The sequence below is a fragment of the Chrysemys picta genome, chromosome 9 (genome assembly GCF_011386835.1).
Source record: "Chrysemys picta bellii isolate R12L10 chromosome 9, ASM1138683v2, whole genome shotgun sequence".
Lineage (NCBI taxonomy): Eukaryota > Metazoa > Chordata > Testudines > Emydidae > Chrysemys > Chrysemys picta.
This window is the reverse complement of record NC_088799.1, coordinates 87706889-87726591: the sequence shown is the minus strand read 5'-3', so window position 1 is coordinate 87726591 and position 19703 is coordinate 87706889. Positions and strand designations below refer to the sequence as shown.

General features: G+C 42.8%; 2 protein-coding genes across 3 annotated transcripts in view; one reads left to right on the top strand and one right to left on the bottom strand.

Annotated features, from left to right (window-relative positions):
* LOC135973540 (uncharacterized) overlaps window positions 1-19703 on the top strand; it is a 904472-nt gene that overhangs the window by 311005 nt on the left and 573764 nt on the right. The gene's annotated exons all lie outside the window — the stretch shown is intronic.
* Window positions 1-19703, bottom strand: part of LOC101953796 (synaptotagmin-like protein 4) — a 68772-nt gene that overhangs the window by 48143 nt on the left and 926 nt on the right. For both annotated transcript variants that reach the window (XM_005291832.5, XM_065557291.1), the window contains exon 2: window positions 932-1492. In XM_005291832.5, the coding sequence (XP_005291889.1) occupies window positions 932-1032 (101 nt within the window). In that variant the 5' untranslated portion in view covers window positions 1033-1492. The remainder of the gene's footprint in view (window positions 1-931; window positions 1493-19703) is intronic.

Below are 19703 nucleotides of genomic sequence, written 5' to 3'. Positions count from 1 at the left end.
CCACCCCACCACTATCTGGTCTCTGGAGCACATTTCCTCTAGCCAGAGGGCAGGACATATGAAGGCGCCTCAGAGGCTGCTGTAGAAGTGCTACCTACCCATCATCCTAGACAGCACGTCTTGCCCTCATGATGGACACAGGCTTTTCTGGCCCAGCAAAATATCATATCACTAGTGTAAACTGGCATAATTCCATTGACTTCCATAGAGCTATGCTGGCTGCCCCAAATTTTTAAGCCTTGTGCTTACTACCAACCAGAGTAGCTTAATGGCTGGCATTTTAGAAGTGGCAGCAGCAGAAACTAACACAAACCAGCCAGAAGTCAAACAAACAAACAAAAATCAAACAGTGGAAGGATGGTGTTCTGGTTAGGGCATTGCAGATTTGGTGGCTCTGCCACAGCTCTGGGTGTGGTCTTGGGCAAATCACTTAGCCTCTCTGCCTCAGCTCCCCATCTGTAAAATAGAGATTGTATATTGCCCTCCCTCACAGGGCTGTTGGGAGGATGTGGTCATTAATGTGCATCGGCACTCAGGTACCACAGTGAAAAGCACCATGGAAAAGCCTTGTAAGTGTACAAGGTAGAGATTTAAAGTCCCATTTAAATAAATCCTAGGAAACATCTACACTCCAAGGGGGGAGACTCACATCAATTGCTGCTCCTGTATTTTCACTCCCATCACTCAAACAAGATTCCAAGCATGTGAGAGTTATTGTTGAAATCAGAGAATTGTGCCCAGCTCTCGTGGTGGCCACAACAGGGTGGCAGAAAAGGCAAGAGGGGAAATAGAAGGATTCTTCAGGCTCTTACAGTGAAGGGGGGAAAGAACCACTGCAGCCTACAGACACTGCTGGGAAGGGTGGGAGTGGGGAGATCATAGCCTGATGAGTCTCACAGATCAGCACGTGTGAGCACTTGAGCTCTCTTACCTGATACGATCACTGTCTTTTTTCTTCAACTCTGCATCTCTCTGCAGAACCTTCATAAGCTTCTCATACTCCTCTTCTGTCAGAAAGCTTAGGTCCAGCATCTTCTCTGTAATGATCTCCAGCCAGCTGGAGCACCGACAGACCAGAAACTATTTGAGAGCCAATTGTGAGAGTGCCATCAGCAGCCCCCTGAGCAGAGGGGCTCAGCGTGCCAAACAGTATTAGAGCTTGAAAGAAATACTTCACAACAGCATGGCTTGGAGGGAAATTGCATTAAGATTTTGACTCATACTTCAAGGCACTAAGCAGTTCTCTGGCATGGTTTTCTATACAGAATGCCTGCTTGTGCTGGGGGGTGGGAGAATCTCTCCACAATTATGTTCCTTCCTTTGCCTCACACAGTCAATCAAATATCCAAATATAGAGAAGAGAGCTTCCCACTGGCTTTAGCTGCCTCAGAAGGGATGAAGGACCGACTCCAACATTAGACATCCATCACCAGAACTTCTGCCATATGTCCTTCTCAGTATAGAAGTCATCTGAAGTGCAGTTCAGTTATTCCTGCAAAGAAATAGCACAGAGATGCCTTTATAGATAAACATGACATATGGTGACTGAATGTGTACATTTGGGGTGTTTATTTGTTCTTAAGCACAAGTCCCGTAGCAAGCCGTCCTGTCTTTCTCCCTATCTCTGACAGCTCTCGATACGGTATCAGTCTAACCATGATACAAGCTTATTTTAGTCAGCTTCAAAGGAACTGGTAAATAGCTTCCCTAGCACACTGCTACTAAAACAAACAGGTAAGAAACACAGGCAAGGTATTAATTCACTTCACCTCCATTTCCCCACCTGTAAAAGGAGGTGAATGTCAGACACTTACATACCTTTTTTTTTTTTTTTTGCATCTCTTAAGTGGGTAAGTGATAACTGTTATTGTTGATTAATCTACAAAACGAACCTTCATGCTGCTCATTTAGTAATGTGTGTGCATGTCCCCTTACTGTTTGAATAGCAAATACAAATGCAGTGTATGACTTTTAAATCATTCTGTGGTCCTGCTGGCACTGAGCACAGAAGTGGAGAGGGGGAGCAGATCACATATTGCTCTGTTACAGTGTGCCCCACGGCTCTAGCCAATTTGAGCATAAAGAGGTCCCTGATCACCTGTAGATGAGTTACCTCCAGGTTCTATCACTATGAAGAAGCAGTAAGGGAAATTAAAGGTGGTCTCCAGGTAATGATGAAAGATGCTCGGTGGGTGTTACCTACAACACAGAATCACCTGCTTTGCACACATGAAAAAAAACCCGTATATCCATGGAATACAGCAATTCTACTCTGGTCCTTTAAAGTGCTTTCTATTTAAACAGGCAGCTCACAGAACTATATGGAACAAGAACACTTTTCCCAGTGTTGCCAATTTTTGCGATCTGATCATGAGTTGTATATTTGGCATTTCTTAAAGCCTCAGCTTCTGGAATCAGGTGATAATGGGAGCAACTCAGCTGTCATTTAAAAGAAAAAGGAAAACACACCTAAAGTTTCAAAAGCCATAAAATGAACTCAAAAGGTATTGTTTTTAAAATTCCCTTTTGAATTTTAAAAGGGGGGGAGGGGGAAGATGACTCAAGATTTATGTATATTTGGGGTTGCTAATGCTGTTTTTGTCTGATCAACGTCGTATTTTCTTACCTGTGTTACCAGTACCACTTTAGTGGATTAAAACAGAAATACTTTTAAAAAAAATTCACTACTTCTGCTGATTAAATGTACATTTCATGCAGCTTGGTATGAAACTGCACAGAGCAATTTCACGTTTGTTTCCAGTCACTTTTCCCTACTGGTTTTCATGCACTATCACAATGATGAGTTTAACCAACATTTCCAGGACATGTTTAAGTTCAAATAAAATGTACCATGAAATATTTGTTACTCTTCATTTTGACAAAACTTATTTTTAACAAAACCTGAAATTTGGGCCAAAACTATTTGAGAATCTCTCCAGCAATGACTCACATTTACTTAGCAACCTAATAAACTACATACAAAAGATTACCTACATATAAAGCATCTACTAGTTAAAGTGTCCTGTTTTACTCTCTGGAAATTGTATTTTAGTAAATTATTTCATTATGGTATAGGAGGGGAAAAAAGGAAATTAAAGCCCACCACAAACTGTCAACACCCTCTTTGTTTAGAAAACAGGTTTAAAAAAAACAAACAAAAAAATATCTACCCAAACTACCTGAAGCATTTACTGTGGAAAAGTTGTTTTGTTTTTAAATTGTGAGAAATCTCCACCTGCTGTTTGGGTAGCTGATTTCAATGCTGCTAAGCCATTGGGACCAGCCACGCAGAAGTAAACAGAGATTATTTGTATAGGAGCTAAGCAAAACCGTCACCTTTATGATTTTAGCCAAAGCATTTCTTGATGTTTGCTCTGCACATTACCACACCTCTGTTGCTGTGGACTCAGGCTTGAAACAGGAAAGCCTGCAGTTATTCACCACAGTATTTTAAGATAAGGGCAATAGCGTGTAATTTGTTTACTGGTATCTAGAGGCACAATAAATAGGAATAAATCAACTGACATCAACTGTATGTTACCATGCAGGAACACGGCATTCTGGAACACATACTGCTTCCATAACATTTCTTACCATAAATGTCATAAGTCTCATTTGGTCTCTCTCTCTCTCGCATTAAAATGCTTTGCTAGTAGTCCTCTCTCCTCCCAAATCTGCTATGGGAGAGGGGTGACAATATATTGCAACGTTTCCCTATTCAGTAACAACAAGACCCATCCCTGCATCGACTGTACTAGATGTCTAAAAGGGTCTTTTAGATCTAATTATCTTGATAGGAATCTCTCTGAAGGAGAGCCTCCTAGAAAGATCAATACGAGGAAGGTTTGTTGAGCAGAGAAATCCAGAAAGGTCAAATTGGAATAGTCTGTTTCCAGATCCACAGAAACCCCACAAAATGCAGCATGACCAACGTGGAGGTGGGCTATCTATCTGATAGATCTACTGCCACGCTCCTTCCTCAGTGCCATCCTTCCAGGCTGGCTGCACCCTTCACTTCAGTAGCCTCTTTAACATAGACCCAAAAAGAAACTGCTGCTCTGGTCACAGCAGCAGCTCACTCAAATCCAAAAAAATTCCATGGGGAATGTGCTGCTGCCATGAAGCTACTTGTGGCCTATCCAAACCGCTGCATGCAATGGAGATGTGGAGTCTATTCTTAAAAGGAGCTCTGTAAAAAATGGCATATGGGAGTCTGTATTTCTGGTCTCTCAGTTTACAAGTGAACAAGATTCCCCTCTTCCCCTCCCAGCCCCAATGGCAAGAACTGCCTGGGATCTCACAGTCAACCTGGTTCCCTTCTAGCTTTTGATTAATCACCAATAATGATATTTCTGCAGGCCAAATTGTGCCCTCAGTTACATGTGAAAGACCTTACCGGAGTTGCAAACTTTGGCCCTGCCGTTGGAACTTGGCTAACGAACTGTTGATGATTGGGCCAGAACACAGCCCAGCTCACTCTCCCATATCTATATTGCCTCTGAAGTGCTAATAACTTATTTTTGTCAAGAAAGTCAGCAGTTTGACTCCAAATATACACAGGGAACTGTGCTGTTGAGAAATTATATGAAACTGGCATGTTATTATTAAGTGCACTATAACAACTGGTGCAGGGCCGGCTCTGGCTTTTTTGCCGCCCCAGGCAAAAAAGCCTCGTGCCGCCCCCTGGCGGGGAGCGCGGCAAGGGAGGGCACTGAGCCCGGCCGCAGCCCCGCTCTCCCCGGCCAGCCGGAGCGCCGGGAGGAGGGTGGCAAGCCCACTGCGGCTCCACTCTCCCCAACAGCCGGAGCGCCGGGGGAGGGCGGCGAGCCCGCCGTGGCCCTGCTCTCCCCAGCAGCCGGAGCGCCGGGGGAGGGCAGCGAGCCCGCCGTGGACCTGCTCTCCCCAGCAGCCAGAGCGCCGGGGGAGGGAGGCGAGCTGGCCGGGGCCCCGCTCTCCCTAACCAGCCAGAGCGCCGGGAGGAGGGCGGCGAGCCCAGCCGCGGCCCCGCTCTCCCCAGGTGAGTGCCGCCCCCCTCCAGGTGCCGCCCCAAGCACATGCTTGGAGGGCTGGTGCCTGGAGCCGGCCCTGAACTGGTGAAAGGGAGAGGTCCCAATTTCAACATTAGGGGCTAGATCCTCAGCTGGCATAAACGAACACAGCTCCATTGAACTCGAGTTGGAGCTGTGTCCATTTATTCCAGTTGAGGATCTAGTCCAAAAATCAGCAATTGATTAATTTTCCTCCAATTAGCCCTGTTCTCTCTCTGTAACCAATGGCACTGAGCAGACATATAAATTGGTATATCCCATGCACCAGCCCAAAATCCCAGGACAAACAAGAGTGAGACGCGACGCCAAACACCAAACTTTCTCTGAAGCATTTTTATGTTTAGAGGGTTAATAAGCCGTTGTGACTTGAAGGGAATATATTTGTAATCTAGAGTGCCAGGCTAAAGTACATTTAGATCCTCTATGGTCCTGGACCATGCTGGAGAGCTTTTTATTTCTCTTGTGCCCTTTTGCGACCTGACTGTTGTACTGTGTATGCACACAGCACCAATTATAACACAACTGAATTACCTCCACCCCACCCTCCAGGCTAATCTAATCAGAACTCAAATTACCAGGTTATTCAAGGGTTTGAACAAGGGTTGTACAAATAACCACCCGTGTAAAGAAGGTTTAAGGGCTCAATTCTTACTCGGGGAAGTAGTCCCACAGACTCCAAATAGGAGGACTTGCAGGAATAAGGATTACTCATGTGCATACGTGTTATAAGGCTGCACTCTAAATTATTACAAGCTACTACCTTCAAGTTATTTTACCTTTTCTTTACAGAGGAGCCTGCTTTCTTCTGTTTCCCCCCCCCCCCCTTCTTTTAAATTATAAACCAGTTTGGGGGAAGACTTGTGTGAAAATGAAGCTCGTTACCCTAGTTATGCATGAAATCACTGCCACTTTTGGAAAGTTGGCTACTACTAGAAGACCTGCCTTTTTGTGTAGGCATAGCTGAAAAGTGCAGCAAATGGGCTTCTTAACGAAGACTAATACAAGCCATTGAGATAAATGGTGCCAGAAGAAGACTGTTGCTGTTAGCTGTTTACAGACATTTGTCAACTATAGATTATCTGCAGGGCACGCCAGTCTCAGATCTCATTTCACAGTGTACACCCTGTTTCTGAGTGTTGCGTGTCTTCTTCCTCAACATTGGTATGTGCAGAGATTAATGATGCCACACACTGCAGGCTAAGCGGATTCCATTTACTCTATGGTGTTCTGCATACAAAAAAGAGAAACTGAGCCAAATTAGAAGCTTTAATCTGCAAATTTGGCAGACAAATCCCATTTCAACAGCCACTGCTTATGCTGGCTGAATACCTGACAAGTTGATACCACGTGTGAAAGCAGAATTAAAAGTTTCTTCCACACACGCTATCACCTAGATCAACAGAGTCATCCAGATCTGGACCACATCACCTTCCAGAACAAAAATGGGATATGGAACATATACAGTTTCCCATACTAATTCAAGACATGGGAAAATGTCAGTTTAACAAAATAATCTCCTTCTTCTGCCTAACACACAACAAAACCGGTAAAAGGAGATATTGTCCCCTGCAAGACTATTCAAGGCAAGGCGAACACAGCTGCATGCTGCGGAGGTCACCTATTCTAGCCCCCACTTCCTTTCCCCTCCCACCACCAAATAACCTGTGACAGTGTAACAGAATTACAGACTGTAGAGCACAAGGAGGTAAGCACTTCACAACACATCCATCCGTTAAGATATACCTGGTAGGCTGGGACAAAAATAAGGAAACTGCACCATATTTAAAAGCAGAAGCAATAATAGCAATTAGCAATACACATTTGGAAAAGGTAAGACATTTGGAAGACTCCATTTGCTTTTATCAGCAGAATGGAAGAAAAAGCCAACCTGTTACTGACAGAAAAGACCACTTTCTTTAAAAGAGGCAATCTTGAAAACCCATATAAAAGGCTCTAACCATTAAGGACTGGCCGATGTCCACAGATGTCAATGGAAGTCTTCCTATTGCCATCAATGGGCATTAGATTGGCCTTAACTGAATTCTTAGATTTCAGTGAAGCAAGATTTGCAGTCCATGGCAAAACTTCTAAGGGTGAAACTCTGCCCCATTGAAGTCAATGGGGCAGAGTTTCACCCTTAGAAGAGATAATCTCACAAAGAACCATTTCAGGTGCCATCACTGTTGACAGCCATAGAACGCTTGATGCTTCTACATATTACTATTTTTGAAGATCCCAGGCCAGATCCTTTGCTGGCATAACTCCACTGACTTCAGCAGAATTCTGCCAGGAGAGACCATAGCCCTCTCATGGAATTGAGCCCACAAAGACACAGGAGCGCCAGATGGGGCTATGAAACAGGTGCAAGGCTACTCTTACCCGAGACAATTCTGATTGTATTAGTTAGAATTACCACTTCATTCAACAAATCAACCAGAAGACAGACAGGCTAACTTGGGAGTGTTTGTCAGGACAGGCTTGAGACACTAATAGGGAGCGAGCTGGGACTGGGAGTTGCTGGCTCGTCCCTAGCCCCAGCCGGGCTGTCCTGCACCATCACATAGCCACATTACTCAAAAAGGGGCATTAGAAATAATGCTTTTTCCATGGTAACAAGAAGCCACGAGGATATGTTTCCAGGATTGCATCCTCAGCAAGCAACAACGGGAAATAAAGAGGAACTCAGCATACTCAGGGATGCCCAGATAACACCATTATTAACAACTTGATTGCTGGTTTGTTTCACTGTATTTTGTTCAGCATTTGCACATATCTGTGCTCCATTTTGTCCATGCAAATGTATCCTAAAATGAACCGCACAGGGCAGATGCAAAGAGCTGCAGAGGGACAGAGAAAGTGATATAGGGAAGGGATTGGGGGTGAGAAGTGAAAGTTTTCACATGAGATTTAAAATGGATATGAAAAGAACATGGAGAGGGGATGGGAAGACTGTTAAAGATGGCCGACGCTGCACAGGAGAAGGCTCTCACACCACAACTGAAGGCACAAAGAGGACGCAGTTGGTAGGTAATAGAAGCTGGGAAGGTGGCTACAAAGTCTATAGAGAGCAAGAGGTTTTTGCAAATGCGAACAGGCTCCTGAGCTGCCAGGGAAAGCAGAACCTCAGTCAGGCAACCCTAGCAGGAATCTAAGTGATGAGAAACAAGATGGCTGCCCCTGGACTTGAGGAGCTATTTGTAAAGGAAAATACACAAGGACATTGTATAACCTGGGGGGCCAAAACCAAATTTTTTTATAAAACCAAAGGTCTCCAGTCATTCCCAAAGCCACAATGTCCCCTTATTAACAAAGTGGCTTTATATGGATTAAACCACACACATGAAACTAACAACGACTACATCCAAATAGCATGCACAACTCCTGATACAGCTGCATCCATTAAGTTCACTGCCTAGTTTTTGAACTGTGCCTACACTAGAAACTGGAGTACCTATATCACAGCAATGGGCAGCAACGGTGCAATTTTACCAGTGCTAAACAACTAGAGTAGATCAGTCTCACGGTGCTTACACTAGCACTTACACCACTGGTTCCCCCAAAGCTGCTGCACCATTGGTTCTATTCTTTCTAATATAGATTAATAGGTCCTCATTGTGCAAGCCTGGCCTACAGTCTGTCTTCCTAGATGCATACATATATCTGTAGCCATATTAAAACACATACTGTCTGCTTGCCCCCAGCTTACAGAGCTATGTAGAGTGCTTCGTATCAGAGGCCTGTCCACTTCATTATTTACCACTACCCCAATTTTTGTGTAATCCACAGACTTCATCTGTGATGATTTTATGCTTTCTTCCAGGTCATTAATAAAAAGTGTTAAATAGTGTAGGACCAAAAACCAACCCCACCAGAACACCCCCATTCAACAAGGATTCCCCATTTACAATTACATAATGAGACACATCAGTTAGCCAGCTTTTAACCCATTTAATGTGTCATGTTAATTTTATATCTTTCTAGTTGCGTTTTTTTTTAAATCAATGTCATGCAGTACCAAGCCAACTGCCTTACAGAAATCTAAGCATATTATGTCACTGTTACCTTTATCAACCAACTTGTAATTAAAAAAAAAAAAAGAAGTTAGTTTGACAGGATCTATTTTTCATAAAGTCATGTTGAATGGCATTAATTACATTACCCTCCTTTAATTCTTTATTAGAGTCCAGTATGCACCTTTCCGTTATCTTGCTCGGGATAGATGTCAGACTGACAGGCCTGCTTGGGTCATCCCATTTACCCTTTTTAATTATTAGCATAACATTAACTGTCTGAGTCTTCTGTAAGTTCCCTGGTGTTTCAAGACTCATTGAGAGAAAAAACAAACCCCAACATTAACAGTCCCGTGAGGTCCTCAGCCAGCTCTTTTAAAGCTCTTGCAAGTTATCTGGACCTGCGGATTTAAAAAAATGGCTAATTTTGGTAACTGCTGTTTAACATCCTCCCAAGATTCAAGTGGAATAGAAAGCATGTTATCTCCCCCGCCCCCAATCTAGACCAGCAATATTTATTGTAATGGACAAATACCATTGCTGGGGTGCTTTTTGATCCTAATATACTTAAACTCTTTCTATTGTCCTTAGACAAGGCCAGAAATTTCTAGGCCCGAAGGTACATTAATACAGATGCAGTCAGCAGAGTTCTAAACTGCACATACCAGTTTCTTTTTCAGATAAGACCAGTTGGGTGAGAGGGAGAGTTGTCAGTGTACCATGCTTAGAAAGTAAAATTTAGAGCTTCCTAGGCTGCCGACATGCCCTCATGCTCAAAAGTGAGCACAATCTAGTAGCTAACGCACAGGTCTGGAAATCAGAATATCTAAATTCTACTCACAACACTATCACTGACTCGGGATGTCTACACACAGCCATTAAACACACATGGCTGGCCCATGTCCGCTGACTCAGGCTCTCGGGGCTTAGGCCGCAGGGCTGTAAAATTCCAGGATAGATGTTTGGGCTTGGGCTGGGGCCCAGGTCAGCCGACGCAGGCCAGCCATGGGTGTTTAACTGCTGCATAGAGCAACTTTCATTGTGTGGCCTAGACATGCCCCTAACTCTGTGCCCCAGTTTCTCCTCCCCGTGCTATAAAATAGAGATTTTTTCTACTTCACCAGGATGTTGTAAGGCTTAATTCATCTGTATGTGTAAAGTCCTTTTTACATCTTCAGGTGGGGTGCTTCACAGAGGTGCACAATATTCTTCTTAAAATAAGATACACCACCAATAGTGACTGAGCCACCTTAGCTTTGGCAAACAATGAGTGGCTGTAGGCTAGTGTGTGGAAATTGAATTAAATGTAATTGTTTCTAATGGAGTAACTTTTCAGAAAACTATGGACACAACTCTCCTCTCACTTAGACAGCAATATAGTTGCATGGACTGTAATGGAGTTCCATTGGATTTACACCCCTGTGAAAGGGCAATCATGCCCAGTGTTTGTAATAAAACCAAGTGATTGAGTTCTGTAGAAACAGCTGATCGGATAAAGAATAAACTTTCAACAAAGAAGGCTGTGTGGTTTTCCACATCAGTCTCCCGTGAGAATGCCTTCTTTACAGCTGTACCTTTTCTGCATTGGTCAAGGCCTACCTGTGAAGATCTCTCACCTTTCAGAGTTGCTTCTGTGAGGGGTTTGATTGGTTAAATTCCCCAATCTCAAAATGGAAATCCTGCAGCAGAATAAATTTTATTTACTTCAACTTCCCACGGATTTTTTTTTAAACCCACCTTCTGTACATGACAGGAGTTGTACGTGACCCAATTGGTCATTCCCACTGAAAGCACAATGATGGGTAAACAGGGAGGAACCAATGGAGGAACGCAGCTCTGACTAAATCAATGGCTTTTTATTCTCAGAACTACTCATGTTACATGGGTACAAAAGGTATCACTTTACTAGACAAGAGTATGATCTTGGCTGGACTCAGTTTCAGTATTGCCTGCCATTATAAACAGTCTAATAACTCTTGGTATGATGGAGACTCCCAATAGAATTTTTTTCTATTGATAAAACTCTTAGATCTCCATAAACAGCTTAGAAAGAGTGTTCAGTGACAAATGACATCACAGAGATTAGACCTGGGTGAAATTTCTCAGGTGAAACATATATTCAGTGTCAATGAAACATGTTGCAATTCAAATTGGCGTCATCAAAATTGCTCAGGAAAAAAAACACACACACACACACACACACACACACCCCAAGATCAAAACATTTCATTCAACCAAAAATAAATGAAAACATTTCACTGAAGATTTCGAACAGAAAAATTGACATTTCAGGTAAACCCAAAAACAATTCACACCCCTCCCCCAATTTTTTGGAACTGCCAGTGAACCCCAAAAAACTCCAGTTTTGCACAGCTCTTGCTGAAATGATCTTAATAACATGGAAATTGCCATAATGGATCGTGTCTATGGTCTAGTCTAGTTCAACATTTGACAGAGGCTAGTACCGGACACTTCAGAAGACTGTGCAAGAAATACAGTAATGAACAATTCTGCACTAGTAGTAAGTTTCTTAACCCATCAGATAGTGTTCATCTTATGTTAGGAATGAAGCATGAGGATTTATATCCCTCATAAATGTGTATCTTACTTAGTGTAACTGGTGTTATTTATATAACTAGACTTCTAATGCTTCACTAAACTCTACTCATCTCTCCCCTTCCATGATATTTTGTGGCAGAGAACTCTGCAGGTGAATTTTGCATATTAAAACAGAATTCCTTTTATCAGTTTCAAATGTTGCCTTTTAATTGGAATGGGTAATCCCTGGTTCTTTTATTATGAAAAAAAGATATGTAGACCTTATTGGGTTAAATTAAAGAGAATGACTGTATTTTATACACATCAATGCCTTAAAAAAAATTTTTTTTAAACAGAAAAAGGTGACTCAATCCACAAACCAAAACCCCTTTTCTGTTAATTGGATTCTTTAGTTTAAATATTTGAAAGTTCTGTTTACTTCATAGGTGGGGAATATTTGCAAAGCTTCTACAGGATGTAGTTCATTGTAGGTGTATTGTTAGAACACAAACAAGCACTGCCCACAGGGATACAGAGTAAACCTCTACTGTCCCCTTTAATAGGCATGGCAGTGTCCCAAATGCAGCAGAGGATGCCAGCATTTTAAAGAACTTGCTATTACTGTAGCACAAGAGGGTGGCTAAAGTCTGTTCTGTCTCTATCTTCAGTTTGGAATCCCCTGTAGATGCAAGGGACACAAGGTGGGAGGGAAACAGGGAGAATGGGGTCTAGATGAAGGTTCAGGTGTACTGAAAGTGAAGAAGTTGGGTGGGAAACTTTGTACAATGCTCACTAGGCAAGGTGGGTGAGGCAATATCTTTTATTGGACCAACTGCTGTTGGTGAGAGAGAGAGAGAGAGAGAGAGAGGCTTTTGAGCCACACAGAGCTCTTCTTCTGCTCCTATACTCTGAAAGTCCAGAAAATGTCCTTGTGCAGAATTTGGATTTACACCCCCAAAATAAAAAGACTTTTCAGAAGATATTCCTCCTGCCACCTTGCAATTACCACTTTTATTAATTGGTAGGATTTCTAAACTCCCCATCCTCATCATGATCCATCCTTGAGCTCCCCATGAAATCAAGCCTGAGTGCTGTTCTACTTCAACTTCCATTATGGAAACATCTTGTTTTCCCCTCACAACACTTAATAATGCTGTTCTTCCCAAAGAAGAAGAAGAAGAAGAAGAAAAAACACCTCACCACATTATATCTATGCATTAAATACGTGGTTGCCTGTTTTGTAAGTGCTTCAGAGAAAGTGGAAGATGCCCTTTAAACTGCCTACATTGTTTATTTGTGAGGCAACTTGAAAAAGGCTGTGTAAAAATAAAACAAACAGTGCTAGGAAAAATATCTGCAGGTGAGATCCTATCAGTACAAAGCCCAGGAATGATTCATTTGAACCACTGCAGGAGGAAGGCATGTATTTAGACAAATCATCTCACATTCCTGTACTTTGGACTTGTCCCCTCCTGTTTGTCCATATTCATCCTTTTTAAACACAGTTTGAATCTGCCTTACTGTGCCACCTTAAAACAAACAGGATAATGTAAATTAGACTTGTTCTAATGATGAAACTGCAGGATGGAAGGAGGAGGACGGTTGCTTATTACCACTTTTGACTTTTTCATGACCCCCCAACAGACACCTGCACACCCCAGGGCTGCTTCACACCCAGAAGGATTTGTCTTCATTTCCTTTTGCTTATTACAGTCAGTCCCTTCCCTAACCTCACTTGTTATGAGCTCAATGGGATAGCAACTACTTGGTAATCAGGGAACGGGTCAGATCAACCAAGACATTATAACTACACTGTAGTTAAGCCTCTGTCACTGCATAAACTCCCATTGTCATATAACCTCATCCCAGCAAGCTCTTCAGCAAGCGAGAGTCAGCATTCAGCAAAGAGCCTCAGAGTGGAAGCCCTATTTTCTTCCCAACAATATTAATAATAAAAAAAACTTATTTGGCTACTTCTAATGAAGCAGGAGCTCATACCAGGCTGAACACCCTGGAAGCCAATTCCTCCCATACCTCTCAACTTGCCAAGATCTAAAATGTGGGACGTAATGCGATACAAAGACCCAACACACACAAAAAGTTACTCATGCAGCAAACTTAGGATGCTATAGGATTCCTTCCTTCTAGGTCAATAACTCTTTCCATAATCTCAGTTTCGTAATTCTTTGTGATGTAAACGACAACAATGAAAGAGAGGAGATTCCAGTGTAGTAAGGGGCATAGGTAACTTGGACTAAAACAAGTGACTTGAAATGAGCTACACTTGCGAGGTAGGATTCCTTTTCGAGGCTATTAAAATAAGCTGTCAGAGACAAATATTTTACAAATAATTGCAGTGCAAGGTGGTCCCAAGCTGCAAAGTTCAGTCCCAGATCTGCATCCAGATCCCAAAATGTTGCTGTGTCAGATTCAGTGTTTTGATTTAGCCCAGGGTCATGAAAAGGGTCAACAGTAAAGCTCAGATCTAGTTTGGGATTTTTAAATCACCCACTCCCCTCCAGATTATAGGAGTGTTCATTTCTGGAGTTGGGTCCAGACCTAGTGTTGTTTTAGATATTGGACAGACATTAAATATTTAAGGCTTCAAAAGAAAAAAACCCAATTCCACTTTCATTTCTTACCTTGCAAATCCCTGAACTGTAATACAGCGAAAAGAAACTTCATGTACAGTAATCCAATTAGCTACGGTTACACCCTTTCCTAGCAGACATTCTTCGGTGGGAAAACAAATCCATACATAGGAATATTTTTGAACAAGTCAGCTCTGTTTGGGCACCCATTTTCTAGGTTTGATGTAACTCTCCAATACAAACACAGACAATCACACATTCATTTACTGGAGCAGGTTTCATTTGATCAACAGGCTGGATGAGGAGAGCTGGCAGGACACACATTTTTGGCAGTGCTTGTTAGCCAAGAATATGGAAAAACAAAATACTTGGGCCCTTCCTCAATGCTCCACTGTTACTTCAAAGGTCCCCAAATTAGAGTCCATCCAGTGAAGTGTGATCCATAACATCTGAAGGGTCAGGGCAGCTCGCACAACAGGAAAGGGTCAGACTGAGTTTCATACTGAAATGCGAAATAAGTGCAACATTCATTACGTAGTGAAGGCCAAGTTGTGCCCACATTAAGGCCTTGTCTATACCAGAAAGCTACACTAGCTTAACCAAAGGTGATTTTAAGCAGGTTCAGGTAAACTGGTGCAAACTCCTGTGAGATGCTCATTTCAGTTTTGCTTAAGATGTTTAAGTTTCTGGTTTAAATCAAGCTGAAATTCAAACAAGGATTGCAACCAGTTGAAATCAGTTTAGTAACTAATTTGACTTTTCTGTCTAGCCAAGATGTTCTTTACAGCTGTGTAACCCCACAGACATGCATTAATGTTCCAGGAAGACAGGGGAACAGGACATTTCAGATCACAACTGGTTCATTTGCGTCATTGACTAAAGTTTTTTTATTTTTTGAGCGTTCACATGGAAAGCTGTCATTCTCTAAAACCTTTTATTTCAATGGCAGTGTCCAAAATTCTGCCGTCAGTTCCCCACATTGCAACCCTACTGACCTAATTTACTACTGCAGTGCAAAACTGCACCATACATTAGACCGTGGCCTACTGTCCCCTTCCACGGAGAAGCCTACAATAGAGACAAATCCCATTGCAAACTTGGAGATGAGCCTGGCCAGTTTCCTCTGAATTGGCTCTCTGCAGCAAGGGAGAACTGAGGGAAATCTTGTAATGCAGGCTAGATTTACAAAGGCCTATACATACTGCTTCCCAAGTTCTTCTCCATGGGTGTGCATGTCTGTCAGGAACCATGCTCCTGGGTGTTCTCCATAAACAGCTGTCCCAAATCTGCCCTCAGGGAGGTTTCAATTTGTGGAGAAAGAAACTGCATCAGATAATGGTGATGAGGTCAAGACTGCCGTTCTCTTCTATCCTTCCCAGCACCTACAGAGTATCCAGGAAGAGGCTACCAAGGGGGAAGCACGCAACAGCAAAACTATTCCCCCATTCTGTATTTGGGGACCTAGTTCCACTGGCTTGGATTACTCTTGGGATTACTTCCCAAGAGTAATCCAAGCCAGTGGAACTAAGTCCCCAAATACAGGTGCAGTTTTGCACTGCAGTAGTAAATTAGGTCAGTAAGGTTTCAATGGGGGGAACTGGAGTCCTGCCCATATTTACACACCTGCCGCCCCAGTGACAGTTGACCCAGGGTGCCGAGATGTAGTAAGTGCAGAGGGTTGCACAGTTGTATCAAATTGGGGCGTATACTGGACGATGCGCATTATTGTGCATTGTAGCATTAAAGTAAGCCAATAGGGTTGCACAGGGGTAACCGAGAGTGTAATTGCTCAACTTGAACAGCTTGCAATGAGGTGAGCTTATTCAAGTACACTGACAAATATGCCACTGAAAGTGAAAGTCAGTAAATTGTTGTCCTGATCTACAACATTTCCCCCCACCCCCAATATTAATTGTTCCATTAGGTTTAAGCTATAAAAGGTTATTTGATTTTGATTCCACAATCAACAAGATCAGTTCTTACCTCTCTGTGCAGATTTGCAGTTTACTGACAACGGCAGAACAGGCCCTTATTCACTTTGACTTTACTACCACCTTACTTAGATAATTTGTTACTGTTCTATTCTTCCTATAACCTTTTGAATTGTAGATAACAGTATTGATTTAGAATGCAATCAAAGCATGCCTGCCCCACAATGAAAACATTGTCCTTGCTGTGCCTTATCGTGCGTCTAAGGGCTGCCTACTTGCAAACTATGGGGGGGAGGGCGGGAAAGAATCTTTTGACTCAGTGTTGCAGGTTTATTAAATGGACAGGGTCAATTAGCGTGGGGCAGTCGTTTTGAATTTTGTGTGTGTGCCCCCCTTAAAAGATTTCAAATGGAGGTGCAGAGCCCTTTGGAAATCTTAGGCCATCTGTGGACTCCACGTTGAAAACCACTAACTTAGGGCTAACAAAAAACAAAAACAAAAACCAAACACCCAACACCACACACAGAGATTTACACTTCCACTAGAGTGTCATATGGGACCATGTAGGAGACCAAAAACTCAGGGAGGGCCTCCTTTGTAGAGTTCTTCCATGGGGGAGGGAAGGAAGCAGGAGGTTCAATCCTCAAAACCAGCAAATCTCCCCCTCACCCCTCAAAATCCATGAGGAATGTGTGGACGACAGGGCCATCTTCATGGCGGATCTGTGACTGTCCAGGCTCCTGTCAACACAACTCCTTCAGAGAAGCTCCCCCCACCTTCTACTAGACCTGTAATCCCTCTTCCCCCTGAGAAAGAGGGGTTATCCCATCCTCCCCCCCCCCCATGTGTGTATGAGGAAGTCAAATGCTGAATCAGTCACTATGAACTTACTCACAAAAGTTTGGCATCCTGCTACATCTGGGCCATGCTGACTATGTCCTGTCCCCTCTCTTCCCTCCCACCCCAAAATGATCATTTGTGGGGGTTTGGAAGTGAAGAACAAATGCCATACGTAGCCTGTCCCTTGAGTGCCATGACAGAAGCAGAGGGTACAACATGGCCTATATGATCTGGCTGGGGATGTGAGCTTGATTCTAAATATGATATTCACCGCTTAGGGAACAAATATATTATTAATAATAAAATTAATGAGAATAGCCAAAAATAGACATTACTCATACAAAACCATTGTTTACATAGAGTGATCAGCTGCAGAGGGAACAGAAATTGCCAGCACAGCTCTAAGAGTAGGGCTCGTTATTATCCACAACAATGGAGCATGAACAAGGAAGTAAAATAAAACAGGCCCAGAGGAATTAAGGATCACAGGATAGAGGGAAGGCCGAGGAAAACAAAGACAAAAGGAGCAGGAAAAATCCAGTGGGGGGGGGGGAGGTAAGGGGGGAGTTCTTCAATTCCAGGTTCTAAGAAATATCTGAAACAATACAAAGCAGAAAAACAACAGGACAGTGTATTGACAGCATCCCTTAGAAACGGCTATTGATGTAGCAGCTGTCAGGGAGATCCACCTACTTTATAAAAATCTCTGTATCTTAGGGAAAGCCACCTGGAACGTTTTTCCTACTATTCCAAATGCATTTTGGAACTTTCTTTTTTTGGTTGTTGCTGCAGCTGTTCATTTCCCCCTCCAACCAGCAGCCACGCTTGCCTCAATCTTATTCTTGATACTGGCCATAAACCATTCTTTATAATGGATTGCTGAAAGCCTTGACAACACAACTCATGAAAGTAAGTTTCATTTAGGAGATATGATTTAATGGAATGAAAATTCATATGTCCATAGCTCTGACCATGTTCAAGAGAGGTCAAAAACCAAAGACATGACATCAGTGTTCTTGTACAGTGACAAGGCATTTGGAATTGGCAACAATATGAAATCATATAGGGCATGGTCCCAGTGAAGTTAATGGAAAGACTCCCATTGACTTAAGTGGTAATGAGTTCCTTATCCCACATCCATCATATAAATGTGTACTATGGTAGATCGTCAAAGTCTGCAATGATACAGTCTCTATATACAATAGTGACAGCATTCCTATAAGCACTTTACAAAGCTGGGTAATATCCAACATGCTTAGAAGTTAGGGTCTTGACAAATGTCACACAGCAAGACAGCAATAGACCAGGGAATAGAACCCTGGAGTGCTGATTCCCCATCTTTATCCACTGGATCATACTGCCTCGGGGTACATCAGGATTTGTAAGCCAACATTTTTTGGCAACAAGTGAAACAAATACAGGGCCCTTCGCTGTATGCAAAAACAAGAGTGTCGTACCAACTATCACTTCTAACTTCTAAACTTCTAACATTGAGGCAAATTCTCATAATCAACTTCTAACACTAAAGTTTAAAGCCACCTTTACAACACCCAGATTTTAGGTTGCTAACAGGGCTAAAAAGGCTTCTGGCATAAATTAGAGCAGTTCTGGGGGTGCCTAGGGGCTGCACAGCAGCCCCATGTCCCTGTGGTGATAAACAAAAGCCACACACACCCTCCTACCCCTAGCATAACCCCTGCACTGGAGCCTACCCCTAGCATAACCCCTGCACTGGAGCCTGCGAGGGGAAGAGTAGAACATTACAGTAGCCATATCCTGCTGAGCCCAGAGCATATTGTGGTCCTGGAATGGCATTCAGGGGGCAGAATCAGCCCCATTATTCTTCCTTGTTATTAAATCAAATATTCTTCCCAGGCCACCTTCATTTGATTTTCTTGCTAACCCTGATTGCCATTCATTTTATTCTACCCATGCAAATTTGCCGGAACCATCTTCAAGATATTTCCTCTTATATCAGGGAGCAAATGTTTCTGCATTCTGGACTGAGGGCGGAACTATATACCTGCTGACAAGATTGTCTCCACAAAGCAGGATTTGTTAATCCACATAGTGACAACTATTAAAATCAACATGACTTTGCAGATGTACCAGCATCACATTTGCAGTTTAGATAGGATTAGGTGGCAATAAAACAGTAGCAGGGTGTGTGTGTGTGTGGGGGGGGGGGGGGATTAGCTGACTATCTCAATGGCAACCTGTTTCCTGGTGACCAATACACTCTTCATACTTTGCTTCATTTGTTTGCCCCTCTTTCCCATCTCCTCTTCCTTCCCTTTTCCCAAAAGCAACATGAATTTCGAAGTTTAGGTTGTTAACTTGCAGAGGGCAGAATGGCTCCAGCTTTCTGCAGGTAACTCAGAGATTGGCCGAGCTCTCCCTTTTCTCTTCTGGCCATATCTGCTGGATGGTAACTTGTAATACTTTTTAAAAGGACAACCTTCAACTTTGCAAATAAATATGCTCCAGTCAGTGCATATTAATTATAATGAGAGATGAGTGAAGCTGAACAGCAAAATCGATTTCAGTTTCAACCTTTCTTCCCCACAAAGTTTGGGGCTGGTCAGAAATTAGATTTACTTCAACTCAGAGATAAACCAGGCAGCTGCAAAGTTGGGATCAGGGGTCTAATTCCAAAGACCTCTACTCCCAAAGTTTAGGGGGTGTTTGGATCTGGACCTGTCCATGGTATACTTGTTTTCAAAGGAAAATTTTTTACATAAACTT